We start from the raw sequence: 27,451 nt of genomic DNA, 5'->3' as shown, positions 1-27,451 counted from the left end.
TTGCTGAAGGCTGTCTTCCCCACTGGACTTCCGCTCTGGGACGGCCGGGGTCATAGGCGTCTTTCGTCACCACCGCGGCCAGAGCCGCTCGTCCGGTGCCAGGCCGGGAGTGGCTGCTTTGCCGACAGCAGGACATGAACGAAGCAGCACCTCGGGGCACAGACGTCAGCCAGGGAGGATGTTTCGAGTGGGAGCTTTCTAGGACACACTGTGCGAGCCCCCGTCCCAGATGTGCCCAGTAAACCCTCTGTGAACTCTGTCCGGCTGCAAGACCTGAGTCTGGGGCCAGAGGATGAGCCTCCAGCCAGGCAAATCATTCAGAACCGTCCCTGAGCCTTCTCCGTGTCTCGGGAGCGGCATTTAATTGTCCCGCAAGAGGGAGGCTGCGCAGGGGAAGAGCTGGCACATCCATCCCTGCCCCTTCAGCTCTACTTTGATTTGTTTTATGTACTGAATTTCCCTGAAATTTAAAGAACAGGTTTCTCTCGCTTTTTAAAAAACAAAACAAAACAAAGTTTGTAAACCACTTATGCAGTGCAAAACACAGTAGGTTGCCAGACTGGGACATCCTTGGGTCCACTGGGACATCCTTGGGTCCACTGCTGGCCAAGGAGTCTCCTGCAGGGTCCCTCACCTGTCTGGCCTCAGTTACCTAATCTATAAAATGGAATTACAATGCCCTCCTTCAAGGATTAAACAAGAGTGGGTCTATAAAGCTCCCTGCATATTAAGTCCTGGGAAATGTTTGTTGATGTGCCTGCAGTTATTAGCTGCCCCCAGGCCTGTGAGTGCCTCAGGGCAGGGACTCCATCTCACTAACTGTTGCTTTCTTCGTAGCTGGTACAGACTCTGAGAGTGGCCTCTCTAGAATATTCTATTCCCCTCTCCAGAACTTGCTTTCTTAAGGTCCCACCTAGTAGTAAGACTGACTTTGAGCCATTTCCCATACCTGATTCCCTTATTAGGAGTTTAATAGCATGACTCCCAGGGCCAGGCCCTCCCTGGCTCTTTAACTGAATGGAAGCTCAGCTCCTGGCTTAGATGCCTGGTTAACCCCAGGGTCTGGGCACCTGCCTGGTTCTCTTCCTACACAGCCAACTCCCTCACCACTTCAGAGACTCTGGGGCCATGGGTGGGAACCTAAGTCGTGCAGGCTTCACTCTGGTTGGGGAGGTTCAATCCCTTCTCCTTCTGCACTTTGGGAACCCATCTGTCACCCCTGGCACAGATGGCGAAGCCAAAGCCAGCAGGAGGGAAGAATCCAATCCAGGAGAGCTTCTCATTGTCCAGGCCACCCACATGGCTGCAGGGTGGGGAGGGGGTGGAAGGGCTGACCTCGTGAGATTTATCTCAAGGACAATGTCCTAGAACCCCGACTCCGCTCTCCCACTCTGGCGGGTGGTTTCTCTCTGTGCTTCAGACCCATCGCAGACACACTGTTCCTCTTGCTGCCTCTCAAGGAACTGACCTTGAACTTGGCTCTGCCTTCAGGCAGGCCCAGCTTGAGTCCCAGCCCTGTCATCTAGCAGCTGTGTGAGCTCAGGTCAGGTACCTCCCTAAGTCAAGGCTCATCCCTTGTAATTGGAGGTAACAACACCACCAAGTGCAAAGGTTGTTTTGTAACTCTGTGAGGATGACACAAGTGGCAGGCTGCGGGCAGCTGACGGTGAGTCCCTCCTTACATCGTACCTGTCTTGTCCCAGTCCTGACCCTGGGAGTAGGGGCTGCAATCACCATTTTACCAGATAAGGAAACTTACCAGGTGGCCCAGCTGGCAGTAAGTGGCAGAGCTGGGATTGGAACCCAGGTCCTACTGGGGCCAGGACCAGGTGCTTGCCTTTCCACAGCATGGGCTGAAGACACCCCTGAGGGGATTTCTCCCCACCTGTCAATGGCAAAGAGTACCCCCAGCTTCCCACTAATTTTATAGGTGGGTTTGTAAAGAACTGTTGTACCAGCTGGAGCTCTTCGGGGAAGCCACCCGTCTTCCAAAGGGTTGTGACAAATTCCTTAATGTGGCATGACCTGAGTTAAGAAATAAGCTTTATGGGGAATAGAACACTCTACAGGCCAAGGTCAGCAAGACAGCCTCATATATGCTCTTCCAGCATCACCATCACCTCTCAGATAGGGACACTGGGGCCAGGCACCTGCTGGTTGTTGAATGGGCTCCAAGCCCATGAGGGACACTCCACACCGCTCTCCCTTCACATAGGGCAAGAGTGGGGAGTGGTCATGTCAGTGGGGAAATACACAAGGTTTTAGGCACCAGGTACTCTGGAATTGAGAGACTGACTAGTTACTAAATTTTCTGGGAAAGACCCTGGGAACCCTAGGACCTATGAGATGTCACAGAGCCCTCTGCCAAAAGGAGAATGCCACCAGTTCCATGAGCAGCTCAGCTTGCGTGCACTTCCCCACCGCCCTGGGTCCCAACTAGCTCACTGTCCTGGCAGGAAAGACCAGCCCTGCATCATGGTACTACTCCCTGAGTGCTTGTGCCTTGCCATATGCAGAAAGTTCAATCACTGGGGCTTCTGGTCCACTCCCACCTCTTTAGTCACAGCCAGAACCGACAAGCGTGGGAAACTAGCTCATCTGGGCTCTCCCATTGCCCACTAGCCCTCATCCCAGCCTACCTGTCTCTCATCCTTGCCCTCTATACACACACACATCACTCCCTCATCCATCTCACTGGCCTGGTGCTCTCTAGGGTCCCCCTAGTCCCATAGCAGCTTCCTGACACCTGCCGAGGCTGTCCTTCTTTGGGGCCACTGGGCCTGTCTTCCAGATAACCTGATACTAGCTAGGAATAATTTGTTCAGGACTATCCTGGCACAGACATCCTATTAACTTCAGGACCACGGGGGAGTGGCTGGTTTGGTCCAAATTAAAAGTAGCTGGAAATGGCCTCTCTGGCAGACAGGAGGGGCATTACGGGTTATGATACCAAGACAAGGGTGGAGTGAATCAAGTCAGGTCCTAAGGGAACTGGAGGTCCCTTATCATGTCAGTATGACCCTCACCTCCCCCAGTCCTTGCAGGATTACAGAATCTTCAGGGCACAGAATCTTCCTTGGATCACCTCTCTCACCAGACCCCAGGCCCCAGGTCCCTGAGAGCTGCTGATTCCCAAGTGTGGATGCGGTCACATGAGGCAGCCTCGGAGGAAGGCAGCATGATGCAGGGAAAGCCAGAGAAAGACTGTGGGGCCAGCCAGCCCTGGGTTCAAATCCTGCCACTTCCTGGCATGATAGCCTTGGGCAAGCTATTTTTCATTTTGAGTCTATGTCCTCCTCCTGGAAAGTGGAACCAGTAGCTCCCACTGTACAGGGTGACCAGGAGACTGAATCGGATGGTGCCTGTGACATGTGTGGTACCTAGCACTTAGCAACTGCCTGGTAGAGGCCAAGTTCTGTCATTCTCTTCTTCTCAAGTGATGAGCCCTTGGACTGGTAGGCAGGAGAAAGGAGACACTGCTGAATGAGGTGGGCTGGGTGTCAAGTCTTCTAGTTCTTCTCCAGATGTGCTGCTACTCAGGTCATGTCCCGTCACCCTATCACTTTTTTTTTAAAGACTTTTATTTATTTATTGATGGGAGACACACACACAGAGAGAGAGAGGCAGAGACACAGGCAGAGGGAGAAGCAGGCTCCACGCAGAGTGCCCGATATGGGACTCGATCCTAGAACTCCAGGATTATGCCCTGGGCCAAAGGCAGAGGCTCAACCGCTGAGCCACCCAGATGTCCCCCCATCCTATCACTCTTAGTGACAACTTCTATAATCGAGAACTTGTCAACAGCTGAAATTATCCTTTTTATTTAGTGGTTTATGTGTTTACCTACCCAGTCCGCTTGAGGACATGAACCCTATAAAGGCTCATATGTGGGGCTTGTGCTTGGCTCCTTGAGTACCCAGTGGGTTGAATGCACGGTGACTGAAAGTGTCCCCCCCCCAGCAACATCAGTGACTGGAGTCCCTTGCTGAGGCCCGCTCTCACTCTCCATCATGTCGTGCTGGATTCTGTGCAGGAGTGTGACAGACGTGACCAGCCGGAACCACCGTGATGACATGATGGGTCAGCCCAGTCCACACCCAGGCTTGGTCCCACTTCCACTCCAGTTTTCCTGTGCTCTGCGAGATCGGCCCCTCGACGGCAGGCCCGCACCGCCTGTCCACCGCGGCTGGCCAGCGCCCCTCGGTGTCCATCTGCGCCCCAACAAGGAGGGCAGGAGGGAGGGCCGAGGCTCTGAGGACCCCACAGAAAGGCAGAGGGCTGGAGAAAGAGAGGAAGCAGGAGATGAGATAGCCTCGCCGGGGCCAGCAGGGAGGGAAGGAGGCCAGGACCCCAGGAAAAGACGTGAATGGAAGGCGTTTACCATCACCAGCGACCACCCTCCCTGCATGCCTCACAGATCCTCCGTCTGGAGGCAGAAGAAAGCCTTCCTCCTGATGAGGTGAGGGCAGGGAGGCCACAAACACCAAGTCAACCCTGGTTCCCTCTGGCTGAAGCCACCACACGCCCAGCCCGTGTTCTTAGACCTCCATCAAATAACAGCCTCGGAGCCAAACCTGAGTTCAAATCCAAATCATCATGTTTGCTCACTGAGCAGGTGGCTTCCTTCTCTGGGCCTCAGTTTCTTCATCTTTAAAATGGGGGAGTTGTTGATTTGGAAGTTCTTGTCCAGCTTTAGAGTTTTAAGATTCAATACCAGTATTTGCCATCCTCCTTGCTGCACCTGCTCTGGGCCGGACACTGCTCCAAGCACAGTGCACGCCCAAAAGCACAAGAAGGTGGGGTGCTCTCGTCAGCCCCATTTACAGTGAGAAAACCGGAGCGTCAGAAAGGGAAGGACCAGGCTCTGAGTCAGGTTGTCTGTTTCCACATTCTGGCTTTGCACCCCTCATTTCCCGCCCTCCGTCTCTAAAACTCAGATCCAGGGTGGGAAAGCAATGAACACAAAGCTCGTGCCTTCCCAGTTTGGCCAAGAGGCGATGTGTGGTGCTCTTTCAGAAATCAAGGCCTCAAGACCTCTGTTCTGACTGAAGCAGCACAATCCCAGAGAATTCCCCTGAGACCCAAGTCCCCCGCAAACCACCACCGCTGGCCATCTTTTCCAGCTAAACAGCAGAAAATACGAGAGAACTGGCTGGACAGCCCAGCCTGCAAGGACAGGAAAGAAAGGAAATGCCACTCTGCAAGCCTTCCCCCTGTAATTGCCAGTCTGGCCAGTTTCCACTTCTTGCTGGAAGGAGGTGGTTGGAAGCAGAGGCAGAGACCTGGGCAGGAATCAGGGAGGGAGATGTGATTTTGATGCTTGTGTCTGGGAGGCCGGGGTTAGCCTGCCCTAATTTTCTTTCTGTAATCTTCTGATTAACCCTGGACCAGTTTGGGTGGCATTTTTCAAACCATCTACGCTTGGCAGGCAGAGCCAAGCCGAGGCTTGCCGCTCACTATCTGCAAGCATCAGCTTGGAACTGGCTGTCATTCAGAGCCTGGGACAACAGGAGGCACACTGCCTGCAGAAGGCACGGCCATCCTTGTGCTGGTTAACCCTGCCCGTGCCTCACAAGCCCAGAAACAGCAGCCTGTCATTCCAAACTCAAGAGGCACCGTGCAAAGAATAATAATCGCCATGGTCCCTTGAGTGTTATTTATTTGCTGGGGCTTTCTGAGGATCCCCACATTCAGTCCAGCCTCAGCCCTGAAGTTACCTACTCTCACCTGAGGATGGGAGAGGTTGAATAACTTTCCGAGGTCACAGAGCCAAAGTGCGACTGAAGATTCCATGCAGTCCCTCAAGGAAGGCTCTTTCGGTCAAATCTCTCAGCACTTTTACTGCCAAGTATAGACTGAACTGTGCCATCTCCCCAATTCATTTATTGGAGCCCTAACCCCCAAGGTGACTGTATTTGGAGACAGTGCCTTGAAAGAGTTAATTAAGGTTAAATGAGGTCACAAGGGTGGGGCCTCATGGCGTCCTTGTAAGAAGAAAGGCACACACGGAGAGGTTGCCACGGGAGGTGACAAGGGTCATCTGCAAGCAGAGGAGAGAGATCTCACCAGAGAGATCTCAACCTTGCCAGCACTGTGATCTTGGACCTGCAGCCTCCAGAACCACGAAAATATAAATTTCCGCCAAGTTACCCAGTCTGTGGTATCGTGTTATGGCAGCCCTCAAAAAGTGACATAACCTCAGAGACAATTCTCTGCATAGCATCCTTTCCCATATTTTTTTATTGCAGTAAATATACATAACATGATATTTGACATTTTTACCATGTTTAAGTGTACAATTCAGTGTCATTAAGCACATTCGCGCTCTTGTGCAACCATCGCCGCCGTCCAGCTCCAGAACTTTCCGGCATCCCAAATTGAAACTGTATCCTCAGTAAACACTGACTCTCCATCTTCCTCTCCCTAGCCCTGGCAACCACCAGGGCTCCTTTTTATCTGTACAAATCTATCTGTTCTAGGTGCTGCATGTAATGGGATCATACAGTAGCTGTCCTTTGGTGTCTGGCTTAGAAAATATTCCCTTGGCAATTTTTTCAAGGTTCATCCACATTTGTATCAGAATGTCCTTCCTTTTCAAGGCTGAATAATAGTCCATGTATGGATGGACCATCATTTATTTTACCCATTCCTCTCCTGCTATTCATCCATTCCCATATATTTAAAATACAAAATAGATCCCATTCACCCCTTATTCACCACTCTGCCTCCAGCAGTTTCTTGATACCTCTGGGGTCAAATGCAGACTTTCCTCTGGGACCTACGGGCTTTGCTTGATGTGCCCTCTGCATTTACATCCTCCACTCCTGGTGTCCCTGCGGTGTACCCGAGCCACCAGGCCCAGTTGCTCCTGCTGGCACACCAGCACCAGCTCTGGATGCTCCCAGTTACTGTTACCTGCACCGGGCACTGTCAGCTCTCATCTGTCTGGCACATCCCCTCCTGTGTAATCCCCACCTCCTCATCCCCCACTGCCCCCCCCACACACACACATCAGTCACTTTCTGTCCATTAAGGTTGCCTCGTTTTTCCACATAGCATTCATTGCTTATGCAATGACATTACACATTGATTCCCCTGTTTCTGGTCTGGCTTGCCCACTAAGAGTTCTGCTTCACTTAGTGAAGGCAGGGACTGTTCTGGCTATCACTGTTTACCCAGTACTCGGTGAAGGGCCCAGCACATAGTAAGACTCAGTGGAGGCTGAAGGGTCAACAAGGCAGGTGAAAAGCCCGAGGCCCAGGGAAGACCACTCAGCAAGCAGGCAACAAAACTGGCCTTGAATCTGGGCCTCTGGTTCTCTTAAAGGCCCTGGTTCTGTAACCCACCTTCCCAAGTCTATCTGTCCATCCACGCTCATCCCTTAGCAAAGCCACCAGTGATCCTGCAATCGGACATGAGGGTTTGAGCCTTTTGTCTGGCTCCTTAGCCCCTCATCTTGAGAACTGTCCCTTCCTGTCACTGTAGCTACAGGCCATTTAGTTAATCTTTGATCTATTCTTCCCATGGAAAGAGGGCAGTGTTGCCACAAGGGAAGGACCAGTATTATTTTCCATTCTGGCTCTGCACCATTCAGCTGGGAGTCTCCTCTGTTACTGTGTGAAGTGACCAGTCACCGGCAAAGGCTTCTGGAGGCTGTAGACACAGCTGGCTTCCCTACCTGTGCTCCAGCCCTTGGGAATCCAGGACCTTCTGGGAACATGATTTTTGGAGGTCATTAGTCTCCAAAGCCAACCATTAGTCTTTGGATGCTATTTGACCTTCAGAAGGTCCATCGCTTCTTTGAGTCTTGCTTTCTGCCGGGAAGTGGGCACAAAATAATAAGTACAGCAATGAGACCTTAGCTTTATAAACCTAAAACCTGAGTGTTAAAACATCTCTTGTGGCCTGGGTCAGACTCCCCTAAGGACACCTCTACCCTGGGTCAGACTTCCCTAAGGACACCTCTACCCCTAAGCTAGACCTCCAGTTTCAAAACCCCAAGGCAGATGGGCTCTGGCAGGACATTTAACAACATCTGGTGAGCTAAAGGCCAGAAAGTGATGAGCACCTGCCCCCGCCTGCTGGCCTTCTCGCTGGACTCTTTAGTGTAGAAGGAAAGCTAGCATGGGGCTCCCCAGCACAAACCAGTGCCTCTACGTCATACCTTGGACTTTGAAGTCCTCCCAAACAATCTGCCAAGAGCCTGATGGCAAGCAAGCAGTTGAAAGGAAGTCAAGGCCACCCAGGCAAGTGACCAGCGTGAGACTCCTCCTTAACACTCCAACCCCAACCCCTTCGGTGTACAGATGGAGAAACTGAGGCTAAAACAAGGAACACCCTTGAAGTAGGTATCTTGAGGCAGAGTCTGGGGGCTGGCAGCCAGGAGCACCAGGATGAAGAGAGACCCAGCTCCCTACAGAGGTGTGGCCACCCAACAGTTGGCTCTTCCAGGCCATACATCAATGACTGCAAGACTCCTCGTCTCTTCAGCCGTGACCCTGCAGCCTTGACCTTGTGTCTTCTTCTCCAGTAGGGCCTCCTGTGTCTCTCTCCCTTGCCCCGGCTTGTCTCTTAAGTTCCAGGCCTGCAGGAGATGCCCTGGCTGAACTGTGCGCTCATGGAGGACAGGAGCCATATCTTAGTTGTATAAGATGCCTGATAGGCAGCACAAGGCCTGGTATGGAGTAGGAGTCCAACAGACAGATGAGTTAAAAAAGGAAGGAAAGGAGGAAGGGAGGGAGGGAGGACAGATCTTAAACCCTTCTATATGAAGGTCTTCTTGTGCCACTACTCGACCCTTATAAAAGCAAAGCAGCTCCCTCTCTCTCAACTCCTCTGTTTCTCTATGTCCCCAGTCTTTCACCCTGCAGTTATCTTCCTCACTAAGTCCTACTGATCATTTCTTGCCAGTGTTTCTCCTATCACTGTCTCTCCATTCTCAGAGCTGTTCCTGAAGTCCACACCCTCACCATGTCTCAGTGGCTTTGCTGCAGCAGCCTGCAGCCTGCACTTCCTCCCATATCTCCCTCTCCCATTCCCTCTACACCACGGGCCAGGCAAAGAGAAATCCATCCAGTCCTTCAACCCAGGATCCCACTTCTAGAATCTGTTCTAAAAGGTGACCAGAGATGTGCACAGAGACTGTGACCCAGGGGTGTTCATCATGGTATCGCACCATAGCAGTGAACAGTCAGGGACAAGCAAAGCTTTAGTCAAAAAAGAGTGGGTTAAAATCACTTAGGCTCAGCTATCTGCTGGAATAATGTTACATCTCTGAAAAATGATTTTGAGGACCACTTAAAAACAAGCAGAAATGCTTTTAACGTAATATTAGGTAAAAAAAAAAGAAATCAAAATACAAAACTGTATGTACAATAAAGTTCCAATCTGTGAAAAGATATGTGTACAGAGGGACGCCTGGGTGGCTCAGTGGTTGAGCGTCTGTCTTTGGCTCAGGGCGTGATCCTGGGATCCCAGGATGGAGTCTTGCATTAGGCTCCCCATAAGGAGCCTGCTTCTCCCTCTGCCTATATCTCTGCCTCTCTCTCTCTCTCTCATGAATAAATAAATACAATCTTTATAAAAAATGTGTACAGAAAAGTGAAATAGAAAATAAATAAACTGAAGTAGTAGCATGGGTTTCAGTTGGACTTAAGGGTGATTTTTTAAAGTTCTTGACACTTATCTGTATCATCTACACTACACTGCCTTCAACAAGCATGTATATTTAATCAGTCCATAAAGAAATCATTTGCTGAAATACATCTGCAGGTTTTTCCTTCTTCTCAAGAACTTCAGTGACAGCCATGCTTTCCTTATCATGATACCACAGACTCCCACATGCTAGAGCATGCCCTGAACCTACCAACCTGGGTCCCACAGCTCATGGCCTCAGCCCACATGCTGCTCGTGGCTCCCTGCCTCCATCTGCGTTCTCCCTCAGCCAGACTGGTCCCCACGTGGTTTCCAAACCAGACTTGTGTTTTATGTCCCTGAATATAACTCTCCAATGATTCGGAAAAAGAAATACACACACACACACACACACACACATACACACACACACACGTACAAAGAAACAAAGAGGAGGAATGCAAATATGGCAAAATATTGACAACAGTTTGTGAACAAAGTACATCTCCTAGTACTCATTTTGTAATGCTTTATATAGTTGGAAATTTTTTAAATTAAAACTGGTGAAGGGCACCTGGGTGGCTCAGTCCGTTAAGCATCTGCCTTTGGCTCAGGTCATGATCCCAGGGTTCTGAGATGGAGCCCCACATCAGGCTCCCTTCTCAGTGGGAAGCCTGCTTCTCCCTCTCTCTCTGGCCCTCCCCTCAGTTGTTCTCTCTCTCTCTCTCTCAAATGAATAAATAAAATCTTTAAAAATAAATAAATAAATAAATAAATAAATAAATAAATAAATAAATAAATAAGAAATAAAGGAGCAGTATAATGTCATGCTTAAAGATATAGGCTGTGCTATGAAATAAGCTGAGTTTAAATCCCAGTTCTACTGATAGGGCAGCAGTGACCTAAAACAAGTTACTTGCTTTCTAGGTCTCAGTTTCTTTGTAGGTAAAACGAGGATAATGAAAATCATAGTGTATTTCTATCCTACAGATGCCTGGAGGATGGGATAAATGTGTTCAAAGGGCTTAGTGAAGAGTCCGGCAGACCCTTGAGCATTGTGAACTATTAGTACCAATGTTAAATATAGAAACTGAATGGTGATGTTATCCATGATGCCTTCTACCTCCCAAAGCAACTCAACCCTTGGGTAACTAAGGGAAGTGTTATGGCTCAGAAATCTTTTGCTTATGTGATTCTCTTCCTGCCTCTGGCCAGGAGCAGCCAAAACACAGTACGGTTCCCACTGGCATCCATTCCTCCAAATCTTGCCACAGCATCTGGCACAAAGGAGGCAGCCAGTAAGTGCACAGAACCCCAAATAAGAAACTTGAAGGGCTCAGGTTGCACGTTAAAGAAAGTTCTCTTCATCAGATACAAGCTTGTCATTTTGCTGATGCAGCCAGTCTATTCCCATGGGCTTCCTGGAGATGAGGCATCACCTTGATAATTTAGCTGTGGATATAGGCGTCCTGCAGTTGGCATGGAAATGCAATTTAATTTCCAATTAAGCCTGATTTCTGGGCCAAGGTATCTGCATGGCTCGCAATTGGAAGATTATTCCAGGCAGATCTATTGTTGTCAGTGTTGATGGTTCTCCCAAGAAGTGGACTTTCATGGTCACTGGTTCATTGGCCCTTGGATGGTTCAGCAGGGTGGGGATGTGGCCCTTGTGTGCAGGCACTGCGTTTCCATGGGAACTAAGTTTATGTGAGTAGATTAAAGAAAGTTCAATGCAGAGGAAGGCAGTCTGTTTGTGGACAAAAATTTTAAGACGGAATACAGCTAGAAATGGACTGAGAGGGACAGAGAGGCAAGGTGGTCCCCAGCGCCACTCATGAGAACAGAAAGTGAGAAGTTAGTAGTAAGGAAAGGGGAGCAGTAGGAAGCTCTATGGGTTCAAACAGAGAAGAATTTATAAAACGAACGGTGTTAGGTTTGTTTTCCAATTGAGGAAGGGGAGACTGGAGGACATTAAATAAACTGCCTGAGGTCCCAGTTCAGCCAGATTCCACCTCTTACTTTTCTGAGCTTTCTTCCCTGCAGTTGCCCTCTCCAAAGACAAAACATGTAACTCAGAGTCATGAGAATAAGGTCACACGAAGTTGAAACTTACCTCCCAAAAATGTAAGGATAAGAAAAAAGCTTTTAGAACATGTTTGGAGAGAGAGAGACGGTGAAACTAGCTGATGGGTGAGTCTACTTGGGGAGATAATCTGATGGAGAGGCAAGCAATACCCACTTGTGTTTGGGTACTTTCCCGCCTCCCCCACAAGGAGTGAGATCTGGACTGGGAGCCATGTGCCAGGATGGCTAAGAGGCTCACGTCATGTCAGGAGCTCAGAGCGCTCTAGCTGCTCCAAATCAATGGGGTTCTGGCTTGTGGCTCAGGGAATTTCAATGGAGGGAGTATAAACCAGGGTTTAAAAACATGTGTATATAAGACATTTCCAAGAATATGACTACTTGAGTGGCCAACAGAGTCACAGAAACATTACTTAATTGCCAAGAAGAGTCACATGGCCTGATTTTTATTAATGATAGTAAGAGAAGACTCTAAAGCTATGCATAAATAAGCATGCTGTCAACTCCTGGACAAATTCTAGAGTGGCCGAGTGGACTATTAAACCAATGGTTTAGGAATAATGGGAAAAGATAACAGGGGTTGCTGAGAGAAGCATGGGGTCCTCAAGAAAGAGTCATGTCAGACCAGCCTCTCTTCCATTCTGCTTTTTGATAGAGTGACCAGTTCAGGGACTGTTGTGGTCCTGGCCTGTCTGGTTCCCGCCCAGTGTTTGACGGGCTGTGGGCTGGGTGGTGCGTGGAATCCTGCAGATTGTAGCTGACTGCGTGGCCCGTCTGTCTTAGCAGCGCCCATGTCAGAACCTTTGCAGGCCTTTTTAGGACACCTATGTTTGGACCTCAACCTACCTCCATTCACTCTTCACAGGCATGATTCCAGGGAGGAGCCCACAGGAAGCCTGGGCTCTGTGGGAAGGTATATGGAAGCATCCAACACACTGCCACTCCTGACTGTGCTCTGCTCAGCATTTTCCATTTTTGGTACAGAGACCACGGGGCAGGAATCACAGAGCTTTGAGAGTAAGGTCTGAAGCCATGCTATCCGTGTTTGAATCCCAGCTATGCATTTGACTAACTTCCAGTCTGTGGCAAGTTAAGACCCTCCCCTGAGCCTCAATTGCCTCATTTCGGAAGTGAAGATAGCAATGATAACCTAAAGGGCATTGTTTGGGTGACATAAGCTGCACATGTAAAATCTCAACTCGTATCCTGACCTAAAAGTTCTCCATAAATATTAGCTCTACTATTAGGGATGACGTGTTCTTGTACAGGGAGGCATTTGCTAAACATATCCCCAGTGGAAGTGGCTGCCTCCTAGTACAATGAGTTGCTCGTCAAAAGGATATTAACATAGATTGTCACTAAAGAGGAATGTTGTTGGAGGACCCAAGCACCAAATTAAAAAGTGAGGAAGCATAGATGATCTTTAAAAAAAAAAAAAAAGATTTATTTATTTTAGAGAGAGCATGAATGCTGGCAGGTATGGTGGGCAGAGGCAGAGAGAATCTTCAAGAAAACTCCCTGCTGAGCTGAGCACAGAGCCCCAGATGCAGGGCTGGATCCCAGGGCCCCAGGATCATGACCTGAGCCAATTCCCAAGTCAGCGGCTTCACTGACTGAGCCACCAGGGCGCCCAGCACTAGATGATCTTTAAATAACTATTTACCTTCAGAGAACATGAGTTTGTATTTGAATAGGAGCAATCAACGTGGAATGAACTAGCAGGGGCTCCAGAATTGACACAAGAGGGCTCAGACACTCGCAACCATCTCACCGGGAGTGGGGAGAGAAGACATGTCTTGAAGCTGCATATACTTAGCAAGCCCCTGTGTTTAGTTTACATATATCAGAAAAGAGAGAGATTGGTATGGGGTGATGGAGATTACAGGAGATTAAAGACTCTGCAACTGGGGTACTGGGTTCAGCTCAGGTGGTGAGCCTGGGGTTCTGGGATCAAGTCCCTCATAAGGATCCCCATGGGAAGCCTACTTCTCCTTCTGCCTATGTCTCTGCCTCTCTCTGTGTCTCTCATGAATAAATAAAAACAATCTTAAAAAACAAAAGAGTGCAACTGAGGGAGAAGGTTCAAGCCTTTGGCTAAGTCCCCAACTTTGTCCACTGGTCAGCTGGAAGTTGTTGTCTTCACATCTACATCCAGGCCTTCCCCATCTCTCAAATCCTTTAAGGAAGTTGACTGAGGATCATCTGCTTTATAGGAGTGGGAAGGGAGAGTCGTGGAAATCTAAGAAGAAACTGAACATCTTAAGTTTATCATGGATAGTTCTGACCTCATAAGCCTCCTCCCTGAGAACCGCTATACAAGTCTGAAGTGAATTTCTCGGTGTCTTTCTCATCTTGCTTCAACCTTTCTCTTTTCCCTCCATGTGAAAAGGCAGCCGCTGGTGAGGTATAGGATAGCTACACTTTGTTCAAAGACCATATTCCCGAATATTTCATGTAATTAAAAATTCCCAAAATGCAATTCTAATTCTAAAGATATGACATATTTTTACGTACCAGCCTATATCGTCAATTAGCAAAGAATGAATGCAGTTTACAATCAAGCCACTCACTTTAGAAAGGAGTTTGAAAATTAGGAGAAATTTTGGATAAATTATTGATGGGGTGGGGGCTGGAGTCACTTCAATAAGTCACAAAAAGATTTTATTAATATTTTATATTGCACTATTCTGAATTTGTGTAAATTAGGCTCTTCATTGTGAAGGAGGCCCCTGATAATGGTGGGGGTGGGGGTAGGAAGAGTGGCCAGCTCCATGAAGGCAGGCACTGGGTCTGATTCATCTCTACCCTCCCCATTTCCGGCTTTGATCCCCATAACGTGGGCTGAGTTCCAGGGGAGGGACACAGGAGAGCAAGCCAGGTGCACCTCTCCAAGTGTGAGTCACTGGCCCATGAGATGAAAAGCAAAAATGGTGGAAACATGAGATGTTCATTAGCAGTGATTTATTAAGAGCTGATGAGGGCTTTTTGTTCCTAGGCAGCCATTATCCCAAAAAATTTTTTTCCTCAGTGTCTAACTTATTGTGCTGAAATGCCCATTACTTCATGTTCATCCTGCCCATGGAGTTCTGTGAGCAGGAGGCAGATGGAAGCCAGTCTCATTGACAGGAGGAGGGCATTTGTCCCAACCCAATGAAGGTCATTATCAATAATGCATAGGGCAGTGGGGGCTGGGCATTGTTCTAGAGCCACATGGCCTTTCCCCTAGCAGAGGCTGTTTGGATTTTCTGAGTTTCCATGTATTTTAGCCCCAAAAGCAGGTACATGGAAACCATGTGCTAAGAAGTCCCTTTCAGTGAGACTAATGGTGGGGGCTTTTTTTTCTTATTATTATTTAAATTTACTCACATTTTTTAGATACTTGCAGATTCCCACAGAATTATAAGAATTAATACAGAGAGATCCCATTGTACCCTTGGCCTAGTTTCCCCCCAAAGTAATATCGTATCATTAGTACCATTACCATAGTACAAGGTCATCACTGTGGCTTTCTTAACAAATCAGGAGACTCGAGACTTCCCTGACCCCAGAAGGGAGAAACTCTGGGGAATGGTGTACTATATTCCCTTGGAAGGAATGTCCCCAAGTAAGAAACTGGAGGGTATGGGGACACATCAGGGATTCCTGGTTGGAAGTGAGAGATGCTCAAGCAGAATATAGATGCCCTCCTCTCACATCCCTGACTTGTATGAGGGCACATTGGGTTCCAGAGACACAACACTGTTCCCTACCTGGCCCCTGGGGCTTTGAGGAACTAGGGTCCCCAGCTCTTTAGCTGAGTCTGCTCAAGTTACTATGGTTGATAGTCTGATCTGGAATCACACAGCCCAGAGCTTGATTCCCAGCTCATCACCTGCTATATGAATGACCTTGGCCAGTGACCTCTTAGAGCTTCAGTTTTTCATAATATCATATAGCACTTACCATGTATCAGTTACTATTCTAGGAAGCTTATAGAATAACCAATATGATACCAGCACTTAAAGGGAAATATTATTAGTTCCTATTTTGCAGATGAGGAAATTGAGGCAGAGAGGTTATTTGCCCAAAGCCATCCAGCTAGTGAATGAATGGGAAGGTTGGGTATTTGAAGCCACATTTAAGTTGACATACATAACCACTGTCCTGTATTGCTTTTCCTCCTCTCTGAGGTAGACTCAATAGTATCTAACTGAGTTTCTACAAGGCAAACTGCTTAGCACAGTGCCTGGCATGTAATACATTAAGCACCAATAAATGCTAGTTAACATTATCACTGGTATAATTGCTTCTGGAAGTTTCTGAGTATTCAATTACTTCCATTCTGGCCACCTACCATGTGTCAAATCTCTATTCGGCCCTCCCAACTACCCAATAGGAGGAGTCCTTTTTTATATAGATGAAAAAATTGAGAACCAGAGAGATGAAATCTAGCAGAGGCAGAGACAGATTCATATCCAGGGGCTGTGGCTGGAATCACAGCTCCTGAAGGAACTTCAGAGACATCAGCCTAACTTCACATCTAGCTCAGGACTTGCCCTGTCAAGCAGTCATTTATTTATTCTGAAAAGCCCAATGACAGGGCACTGGTTCTCTACACGAGTGGTTGTCATGCTTGAGGGCACTCAGAAGCCACTGAAGCCAGTGTCAAACCACAGAGTGCTGTCCCCGTCCCCTGTCTGCCACCTCGTCTCACCCCATCACATCCCCTTGAGGCTTCTGACTAGGAAAGGCTGGAGAGAATGTGCATTTCTCCCAAGGCCCCACAGAATGCTTATGTCACAGCACCAGGGACCATACTTTGAGAACCACTGTTCTAGGAAAACTTCTTGGAGTAGTAATAATAGAGATGATGGCATGCCACACTTATGCCCTTTTCAAGTGTGAGACACGCTTCCCTTGCAGGGCCAGTGCCATACACTTACCTGCATTATAAATTATAAATCCCCATCTATGTGGTTACCTTCCTTCCACAGAGAGTTCTTAAAATTTGTATGTTCTCAAAAGTCTGCCTCTGATTGGAGCCCAGCCCCTTCCCAGTACACTTCCTCCTGCTTGGTGACGTGAGGTTCACTCCTCCAAATCCTTCCAAGATAATATCTGTCACTGCTTTTCTGATTAAAAACAATAAAACCACATCTTCCAACTGCTGAAAATTTAGAAAAGTACCAAAAATAAAAAGAGGGATGAGAAAGTAAATTAAAATTAGCCACCATCTGAATTCCCAATCCCACTGTTAATATTTCGATATACTTTAGTATATTTTCTTATAGCCTCCTGTGATACATATTTTTGTTGACATATTTTATGTCAATTGTACATATAACATTACATTAGTTCCAGGTATACAACATAATAATTCGATATTTGTATATATTGCAAAATGATCACCACAGTAAATCTACTTAACATCTGTCACCATACATAGTTACAATGTTTTTTTTCTGATGAGAACTTTCAAGATTTACTCTCTTAGCAACTTTCAGATATGCAGTATGGTATTGTTAATTACAGTCACCATGTATAACTGGAAGTTTGTAACTATATTTGTTCATATTGGAATAAAAATGTATATAGCACCTAGTGTCCTAAAAGTAAATTCTGAATGTTCTCTATACATGGGAGCTGCTGTTATTCTCATTATGGAATTCAAAGAAGAAAGTAAGGTTTGCCAAGGATGGCAAAGGTAGGCTTTTGGGCCAACCATGAGAACACAGGCACAGAGATAAGCATCATTGTTATCTGGGGGCTGGTGGGTGGCACAGTAGGGTTTCAGTTAGTTGAGTGGGGACAGGTAATGGAAAGCTGTTACCAGCTGGCCTTGGGCTCTCTGAAGCCCCAGGGACTCATTGTACATTCTTACCCGAGAATGACTTATCAGAGGCATTTCCCAAAGCCCAACCATGTAGCAGAAGTTGTTATGGATCCTAGTGGAACAGTGCGAAACCAGGGGGAGGAGGCGGGGATACGTAATTAGGGAGCAGCCAGGGGACCCCCTGCAGCTTTGCAGTGAGGCAGCTTTGGGGTGTGGATAGGTCTACTTCTGAGCTGCCAGGATGGAAAGGGACTGGTTTATCTTGACCATGGCGATGATGAGGAGACCTCCGGTCAGCAGGAAGGTGGGCCAGAAGAGAGAGAAGAGGAGGGTCTGGGGCCCATAGAGGCGCCGATACAGGACAGTGGTCTCGTTCTCCCGGGTTGTTGAGAAGCAGTAGAAAATCTGTTGCTCGTGGAATTTGGCTTTGACCTTCTCCACATCGGCCCGGGCCACTTGGTAGTTCTCCAGGCTGCCTGGGATGTAGGAGCACTGCAAGGGGGTGGGGAGGGAAGCAAGAGCACCCATGAAGTTGGAAATCCCTGTTTCTTTGGGAGACATGAGGGGCCAGCATGAAGTAAAGAAAAGTGTTGGCTTTGGAATCGGGGCCCCCAGTGGGAATGAATTTGCCGAAAGCTTGGCAGGCTGTGCACTGCATGGTTCTAGAGAAGCCTTCACAGTGTTGTTGGTGAGGGTGGGGGTCCAGGAGCTGCTCAGGGTACCCACTGCACACCCAGAGCCAGGGGCCCAGCTGCAGCTCTGGCTCTGCTTCCATTGGATGTAGAACCTGAGGCACATTGCTTACCTTTCTCAGCCTTGATATCTCAGCTCTTAAATGGGTTCATAGCAGTATCTCTTTCAAAGATTGTAATTAAAGAGGGACTTCAAGCTTATCTAACCAATGAGTGACACAGACTGAGTGGGCTCTGTATTCAGGCTCGGGACAGAGGTCATACACTCAATTCCCCACAGGGCTCATGCACGTAAATGTCCACATGTGAAGTGGGTGAGGGAAGAAGATGACAAATGCCAGCTGACACTTGCCTTGCACCAGAGAGGACTGTCAGGGAGTGGTGGCGCCTGATGAAATGGAGAAAGCCAGAAGCATCCAGACTGGCAATGATCATGCCATCTGTATGACGGATGCCAGGCGATCCAGGAGACCTACTGTAGCCAGGCCTCTGACATTTCAAGAAAAGCCAGAAAGCCAAATTTTAATGTGAACTCTCACAATTTTAAAATGTTGGCAAAAATTTAAATTGAAAACCCTTTGAGGGTTTGTGTGAGCCAAACAAAAGATCATTGGCAAGCCAGTAATTGACACTGGGATCCAAAAGTAAGAGAGAACACATTGGAAAGAGCTTGTACAGGCAGAGCATAGTATACACTTAATTCTGACACTGATTGTTGTGGCTAGGAGCCCCTGGCTTGGTCAGATGAGATCCAGCTGGAAAGCTCTGCAAAGAAGGCACAAAGTAGAAATGCTGGTTTTATCTCTGCTCTGTGCTGGGAGGTCTGAATGTTGTTTACGTGAGGCTCTGGGAGATGTTCTGCAAGGTGGTTTCCCCACAGCACCTGCAGCAGACTCCCTGGAGAGCTGACCATAGCACAAGTTCCTATTCACTCTGAATTGCTGAGGGTGGGGCCCTGCAAACAAGTGACTCCTTCACGCACAATAGTTTGAGACCGCTGGCCTGGTAGTCATGTCTGAGATCAAAACATGTAGTGTTGATCCAGCTTCTCCCCAGGCCTTGGCTACTCCCTGGGTTTGAATGAGACCCTGGCCCCAAAGCTGCCTGCCCTGATAGCACTCAGCCAGCAGTAAAGAAAATGGTTGCATCATGGCTCTGACAGTCTGGGAAGTGGGGAAGCTGTGTCCAGAGCAGGTTTCCAGCCTGCCAGGGAGCAGCTGAGGTGCGGGAAACCTGCCTCCAAGGAATCTGACATTCAAAGTCATTGGATACTGCAGGGTCCCAGTAGCAGCTGAATTCAGAATTCTGAGCTGAGAGGACCTAGACCATCTCCCCAATGCCTCTGACTCTGGCTCTGGGTAACCCAGCTCATTGAGCAAAGGTGTGGCTGTAGAGCCAGACAGACCTGCATTCAGCCACCAGTTCTAAGTTATGTGACCTTGGTGAATGCCACAACCTCTCTGAGTCCTGTAAAATAGGTTTGTGAGGGTAGCTGCCTGGATGAATTGTCATGGAGACAGGACTGGAGGGTGTGCTGCAGAAACTGACCCAGGGAGAGGCTGGCGACCTCAGGTCAGGCAAGCCAGTCTGCTCCCAAGCCCTAGCACACCAGTGATCGCTCCTGCTTGTCTTTGGAAATTTGTGTCTTGCTCCTCGGGATAAATCAACAGCCACTAGATGTCAAAGAAGAAGCAGGAGTCCTGGTAGAAGCTGATGTAGGGAACTTGGGAGGCTCTACCTCCATCTGGTGGCACTGAGTCACTTGCCTTGCACTCTCCAGACCCACTTCTCAGTGACGCCCCAACACTGTCAGTAATCCCACTGCACGCCCTCGCCCTTGGCACCCTGCCCTCCCCATCCCATCAGCTACCAAACGCTCACCAACAGCACCCATCCCTACCACAGGCTCAATCTCCACCCCTACTGTTGGCCATGGCCTCAGCCTCTCTGCCCAACCACTGAACTTTCCACTCCTCTGTACCACCCTGATCATGCATCTAGGACCACAGACCCTTTAAACACTCCTGGTCACTCATAGAAATAATTCTAAACCTCAGAATCACCTGGAGACTCCAGAGATTCTGCATCAGTTGGTCTGGTGTAGAAACCCAGTTTGGGTAAGTGCCCAGGTGGTTCCAATGCACAGCCAGAGCTGAGCAGTGCCAGCTTGCCCAATCACATTTTAATTCCATAATTCAGTGGTCCTTGGCAGAGATGACAGGCACACAGCCTGTACGGTGCCAGAATATTATTAGCATTTGCCTTCTCTACGGTCTACTTGAATTTAAATTCTTGGGAACCAGTAGAACCTTCCCCTGGGAAATGCTACGGGAAATGGAGGATCAGTTAGGAGCCGCTTATGACTCTGCTCCCTGCTAAAATCTGCACCATGAGCATTAATCGGAGTGAACTTGTTCCAGATAAAGCTCTGACCTTCTGAAACAAATGCAAAGGAACTTCGTGTGTTCCGAGCCCAGGTTGGTGAGAGACCCGTCCTGATAGATCAGAGAGACCTGACTGCCTTGGCATTCACTCTTACTATTTTTGGTATTGAGGAAGATCACCTCCCCTCTCATAAGGTTGAATCAGTGTGTTTTTTGGTAAAACGGTGATTATAGATAAGCTTGGCCCTTCTCCCAATTCTCTTCCTTATGTTGGACTTTTAAAGCTTAAAAAAAAACCCCAACTGGATATAAATGCCTAACCCCATGTTTTGTGGGATGGCTTCTTCCACCTGCTTCCTTAATCGTGCTATGTGGTGTCTTGCACTGGAATTCAACACACGTTTCTCCTTTCCTACTGCGTTGTATCTGCTGTCTCACTCAGATATCCTTAAAGACTATCTTTTTAGCAAAATAAATAAATCAGTAAAGTGTTTTCTATATTAATTTCTTTAAATATGGGACTAATTATTATCCATAACTTGTACCATTCTTCATTAAAGTTTTGCTTCTCTCAAAAAACAAGCAGCAACTTACTACAAACAAAAAGCGTTCTGATTCCATAATTGGGTCTTGTGGAATGCACCTCTGCAGCCTCTCCCTGCCCCACCGCACCCTGTCTCCTTCCAGTCCCGTCTCTTCTAGGCCCTTCCTCCCACCATGCCATGGTCTATGCCCTCCCCTCACCATGCATGCTGCCCTCACGTGTCTGTGTATCTAACATCTGCTTGATTTTTAAAGTCTAACCCAAATGCGTTTCTGATACCCTCACCTCACTGTTGGCTGGAAAAAGTTACTGCCACCTTTAACCCCATACTTTTCTCTGTTCCTCTCCATGGCACCAATCCCTCCCCACTACATACTATTTCCCAGATGAGCTCTCTCCTCCTGAGTCCAGAGCTCCTAACACAGGAAGTGCTCGATGACTACCAGATGAGTGAGTGAATCATTAAATGGATATGGCCAACTTGTATTTTCTATATGAAAGGATAGGATGGGGGGTTGGGGTGTGTGTGGGGAAAGGCAATGATGGGAAAATCTCCCGGGCGTTGATTGGCCTCCAGAGATTGCTTCAGCCCTGGGCCTCTGGTTTCACCGGGGTACAGGGGGTGTCTCAGGTGTTCTCCTCCAAGGCTCAGCTCTGGGTCTGGCCTCTCATTTGACTTGCTTTATAGAAATGCCTTCTATCCACCTGACATGGAGCTCAGCACACCACACAGCCTCTGATTTCATAACAGCATTTCAGCAAAGGTGGTACCTGCGACTTAGAAGGGCTCAGTGGCCTGGCCATACAGCAATTAGTGGCAGGATGGGGATTCAAACCCAGGTCTGTCTGACTCCGAACCAGAAGAGCTAAGTCTAGCTGGACCTCCATGTCAAGTAAGCTCAGCTTTCCTAGCCTTTACTCTCCAGAGCAGGGATGGGGATTCCTTAGGAAGAGGCCCCCACACCTGCCAGGGGCAAGGGGACACGTGCCCAGCTGCCCCCCCCCCCACCACCACCATCAGTACCTGCTGGTTCCGGTCCCGAGTGTCCTCTGTGTGGTACAGCACAGCCCACCGGCCCACAGCTGACACGTTAACCCACAGGCACGGGTACTGGGGCACCTTCTTGCCCTCCAGCTCCTCCTGCTCCCTGATGTTGGTCTCAATCAGATGGCACGTGGATTTCTGCGTCCACACACTGGGGAGACCATGCACACACGTACATATCTCAGAACATGGGCTCCAGGCTTGAACCCCTTTAGAGAGACCTAGGGCTGGGACCCTCGTCTTGTCGTAAGCATCCAGCACTAAAGGAGTGTGAATGCAGAGTTGCCCAACCCATGGCAAGAACCATAGAATCAGAATATCAGTGCTCGTTTGCCTCTTAGATATCACCCCTTGGGTAAGATTCCAACCTGGAATCACTCCAGGGTTATAAAAAGTGAGGAGGAAGCAGGCCCAGAAGAGACTAACAGGCTCATCAACACATCAGAGAATCAACTGTGACTCATCTCCCGTTTATCAGGCAGGACACACATCACCAGATGGAGGGGTTGCCAGCAGCTGGAACATGCCCAGAGGCGAGGGTCAGAGACTTAGCCTCAAAAAACAGGATGAGAGAACTGAGCATGTTTATTCCAAACAGAGAATGGGTCAGGAACTTCACAGATTTCCTTTTAAAAGCTCAAGTGGTTGACATGTTAAGGAGCAAGGAACATTCTCTGAGATTCCAGAGCAGAGCTCCACTGGAGCAGGTTTTGGTTCATTGTAGACATTTCCTACTTACAGAAAAAACCCAAAATGAAATATGCACAGTGACGTACTGAGCTCCCCGTCACTGGAGACATTCAACAGGAGGCTAGACACCCACCTGACCAGGAGGTTTCAGAGGGGGAGTCAAGCAGTGCAGACAAGCTATGAAAATCTAAAACCTCTGATTTCTCCTGGGATCAAACTCACACTGGGATGTTTGCTCTGATCCTTCTTTGTTTCTTGTGAGAAGGGCCTCCTGTATCTGCTATCCCCAAGTCCCAGAACCCCCGATGATCAGAGTCCAGCCAGCCCTACCCTCCCTGCACTTGAACCCTTCACCCTAAGAATGATTGTCCAGACCTTCCTGCCTGGTGTGGAGTCAAGGGGAGGGGTATGAAGAAGACTGGGGTCCCTGGCAGACCAGAGCCTTAGGAGAGGGGCTGGAGGATGGGAGCAGGCCAGGAGAGTGTCCTACCTTTTCTGGTAGAGGGGCAGCATGGTCGTGCCCAGGATATAGTAGGCAATGACCGCACACATCACCATGGCCACACCCAGGCAAAGGGCTCGAGTCTCTCCCCGCTTTTGGGCCATCACCAGCTTCTTGCCCATGTCCACGGCAGGCAGTGGTCATTTCTAGAGCCATAGAGGCAAACAGATATGAGATCAGCCCAGGCAACAAGTAATCCACAGAAGGGGGGACAGGTAAAAAGGGAGAGTGCTCAGTGATCAACATCACCTCTAGTTCTGTATGGAGTTTTGTAACTTCACAGGGCTCTTTGAACTCATGCAAACCTCCCATTAACTCTGAGAGGCAAGTGTTATCATCTCCATTCTACAGTTGAAGGATCTGTGGCTCAGAGAGGTAGAGTGACTTGTCCAAGGTCACACGATGTGAGATAGGTTCAGTAATGGCCCCCAAGAGGTCCATCCTCTCAGCCCTGGGATCTGTGAGTGGTACTTCACGTGGCAAAGACTTTAAGTTAAGGATCCTGAGATAGAGAGATTATCATGGACTATCCATGTAGACCCTAAATGTAATCATAGAGGTCCTTACAAGAATGAGGCAAAGGGAGATTAGACACAGAAGAGAAAAAGGCGATATGACCAGGGAAGAGAGATTGGAACATTGTAGTCACATGCCAGGAAGTATGAGCAGCCACCAGATGCCAGAGGGGACAAGGAACAACAGATTGTCCCCTCAGCCTCTGGATGGAGTGGGCCCTGCAGACACCTTGATTTCGGCCCTACCAACACCTCACTGGCTTCCGGAACTATGTGAGAGATTTCCGTTATTTGCAGCCACCAAGTTTGCGGTGATGCATTATGGCAGCAACAGAAAAGTAATACAGGAAATAGATGAATACAGTGGGCAGCAGGGGTGGGACATCTGAGCATTTTTTTCTAGGACACTCATCTTAGAAAAACCTGTAACATTTCACAGTTTGTGAACACAATCCCAAGCAAGCCTGGCTGAGTTGGGGGCAGCAAACAGAAAAGTGGTAGCAGGGCCCACTCAGTGTCCCCAAATAAAACCACTTCTTTCCTGGAGATGGGGTGTACCTGAGGAGCTGCCCTTGGCGTGTGCCCTACCTTCCAGGCTACTCAGTTGTCTCAGGGGCATTAACTCCTCTGCTGCGAAACATCTTGTGTCCTCCTGGCCCTGGGCACTCCGGACACTGGGAAGTCAGGCGTGCTGTGTGACCAGATCTGGGAACTCAGGAGGAGAGGAGTTGAGAGGCTCCCCTGTCACAGAGAAGTCTGAAACCTGCCGCTTGCTCAGATCCCACCTGTCTACAACGCTCTGGTGAGATTGTGTACACTGAGTGAGTAGGTTTGCAGAGTCATGATCAATGCTCCAAAGACCACTCAGGAATGGGGTGAGGATATGGGTATGTGTATGGGTATGGGTATACGATTTGACAACCATAGTGAGAACCTTCAGACGGGACGAAGGGTAGGCACTGCTGATGGCCTAGAAAGGAAGAAATGGATTGTGGCTCTAATAGGGGGGATTTCAGTTAAACTCCAAGAAGAATTTCTCACTTTTTTGAGTTGCTAAATACCTCTGGACTTTTTGGCTAATCTTCCATCTAGAAAGTCACTCAATGTCTGGGGTGAATTTTGGAAAGATGGGAAAAATTAAAAGAAGATAGGACCTAGCATTTTGGTTGGCATTCTTGTCCTTAGGAGGACAGGGCACAGAGTAACAGTGTTCAAGCGTTTGGTGGAGTGTGGGGCAGGGATTCTGAAGTCAGTGGATCTGGGATCAAATCCTGACTTTGCCACTTAACAACCATGTGGCTGTAAAAGGAGAATAATAGTACCTGCTTCAGACAGTTCCTACAAAGACCAAGTGGCATACCAAATATCACATATTGATCCCAGTGTCTGACCCAACACAAGCTCTCAATAAATATTAGCTGTTACTCTTAACAAAGGGAATCCTGAAGGCTTGGAGCAGAAGTCCCCAGGGCTCTTGCTGAGCCAAGTTTTGTCCCACTCCTCCCCTGGGGACAAGTGCCAGGACTGGTGCTGCTCTCCAGGCTGCTGCCCTCTGGCTGCTCTGGAACCTGGGACCTGAGTGCTAGGAGTGACCCAGCCATGGAGCAGGCCACCAGAATGGGCACAAACACCAGCAGTGCTAGTCTTGGGTGACACCACTGTCAGCCCCCCTGGAGCCCAGAATCCTGATGGACTTCCCTTAAGGAAGCAAGTTCCCACTGCCAGCCTCTCTCCCCCAAGACCTCCCCTCTAGCCCCAGTGTTTGGAGAAACCACTCCCCGAGTGCTCTGGACGCAGTACTCACAGTTTCTGCTGCCCTGGAGTCTTCAGCAGGCGGATACTTTCTGCCTGGCCCCCAGCCCCCACCCCAAAAGAGGCTGTCTGAGCTGCAGCAGCAAGCTTGGGCTCCCAGCCCATCTCTGGGAAAGCGGCCTTTGGTCCCCATCTGGGACGAGCCTCCATGCCCAAACATGGTCAAGTCTGAGCACACAGCCCCAGGACACAAACTCCAGAGAGCCGGGACCAAGCCCAGGAGAAGAGGGCAGCTGTTACCCAGGCCTCCACACCTGTAATTTTCAGGGTCTGTAGGAAACAGATCTTGAACAAAAAAAAGACAGCAAAACTGAGAAACCGGGAAAGACCATCCTGGTACATTTAGAGACTTTTCTTCGTCATTCACTCTCTCTGGGCTGGCAGAGAAGCCAGGAATAGGAAATGATTTTCCTTTCGTTGACACAAAGGAGGGAGGAGGAGTTAGAGCTCCAAGGGGTTGGGCTTATCAGCTACTAGGGGGCTGACATATCCCCATAGAAGCATCCAAACCCTCCTGAACCTTTGGCACTTACATACTGTGTGAACCTGGGCAGGTCACAGCTACTTCTCTGAGCCTCAATTTTCTCAACTATGTTATTAGGACTTTTTTTTTTAAACTAACTTGTTTAGGGTTATGATGAGTGTTAGGGATAATAGAGATTTGAGGCAGAGGAAGAGGAACCCACCTTTTAAAGCTCAGCCAAGCAGAAGCTAAAAGCAGTGAGAGCTCCACGGCAGTTCCAGCCAGCCAGGTCCAGGGACAGCTTGCTCAGCTAGTGGCCTCCTTGAGACAGTCAAAGGACAGTTTGGGGTCATGGGAAGGGGTTTGTTCCTCTCAATATGACAAGTGAACAGCAAAGAGGTCTTTTAAGGCCTGAGACCTCACAGGTAGATTGACAACGAGAGACACAGGGCCTGGAATGAATCCCTGGAGAAATGATTTTTCAAGATGGTCCTCGGCCCATCTAGGGGCCAGAATAGTCCTTCTGGGGCCCAAGAATTAATGCAAAAATGCCAGTCCTTCCTCCTGCTCCTGTGGGGGAGACATACACAGTACATTCAACTAAGCCACTCTTAAGTATGATCAAAGCGTGCATAATTGACTGAATGAGTTATTAAGGGTTACACATTTGGAATTTATAAGCAAATACCAGCATTCTTCACAAGGTACTTTTCCCCTCAGAAGATAGAAACAAGCAAGGAAGGGGGACCGTGAGCTCTCATCATGGAAGCCCCCTTCAAAATGCTGGGACAAGCTCTGTTCTCTAGATGATGTGGAGAAATCTCTTGTCCCCAGCTGGCTGTGGAGCTGTAGGTGAGGGGCAAGGAGATCACAATGCTATGACCATAAAGATTAGCGCTCTGCATTAACACTGGCTGTTAGAAATCACAAAATGCTTTCCCAACTCCAAACTTCCAACGCCCTAACATAATAAGCACTGCAGGTTCATAACAATCTATTCAGGTAGAGATTTTTCTGCCCATTTTATAGACAGGGTAACTGAGGTTCAGAGAGGCTAAATAAAATGCCCAAGGTAAGTTACTTTGCATCTCTGAATCTCAGTGTCCATTTCTAGAATGGAGGTATTTATACCTAACCCCTTTTTGTGTTTGAAAAAGAAAAGATCACCTAAGCTACCTAGCCAGCAGACTGTATTTTTCAAAGATGGCCATGCCAACATGCATCCTGTCTCACATCTTACAGCGTGACATCAACACTCCTCCATCAAGAGGGGCGTC

General features: G+C 48.5%; 2 protein-coding genes across 2 annotated transcripts in view; one reads left to right on the top strand and one right to left on the bottom strand.

The window, feature by feature from the left end:
* KCNIP1 (potassium voltage-gated channel interacting protein 1) overlaps positions 1–27,451 on the top strand; it is a 339,679-nt gene that overhangs the window by 3,648 nt on the left and 308,580 nt on the right. The gene's annotated exons all lie outside the window — the stretch shown is intronic.
* KCNMB1 (potassium calcium-activated channel subfamily M regulatory beta subunit 1) lies at positions 17,738–23,506 on the bottom strand. Its single transcript, NM_001003299.1, is given in 3 exon segments — positions 17,738–18,019; positions 22,172–22,343; positions 23,373–23,506. Coding segments are annotated over 3 exon segments (576 nt in total). The 3' UTR covers positions 17,738–17,749.

Source organism: Canis lupus, chromosome 4, assembly GCF_011100685.1.
Source record: "Canis lupus familiaris isolate Mischka breed German Shepherd chromosome 4, alternate assembly UU_Cfam_GSD_1.0, whole genome shotgun sequence".
NCBI classification, from domain to species: Eukaryota; Metazoa; Chordata; class Mammalia; order Carnivora; family Canidae; genus Canis; species Canis lupus.
The sequence above is the reverse complement of the archived record's forward strand: the minus strand, read 5'-3'. Positions and strand labels throughout refer to the sequence as shown.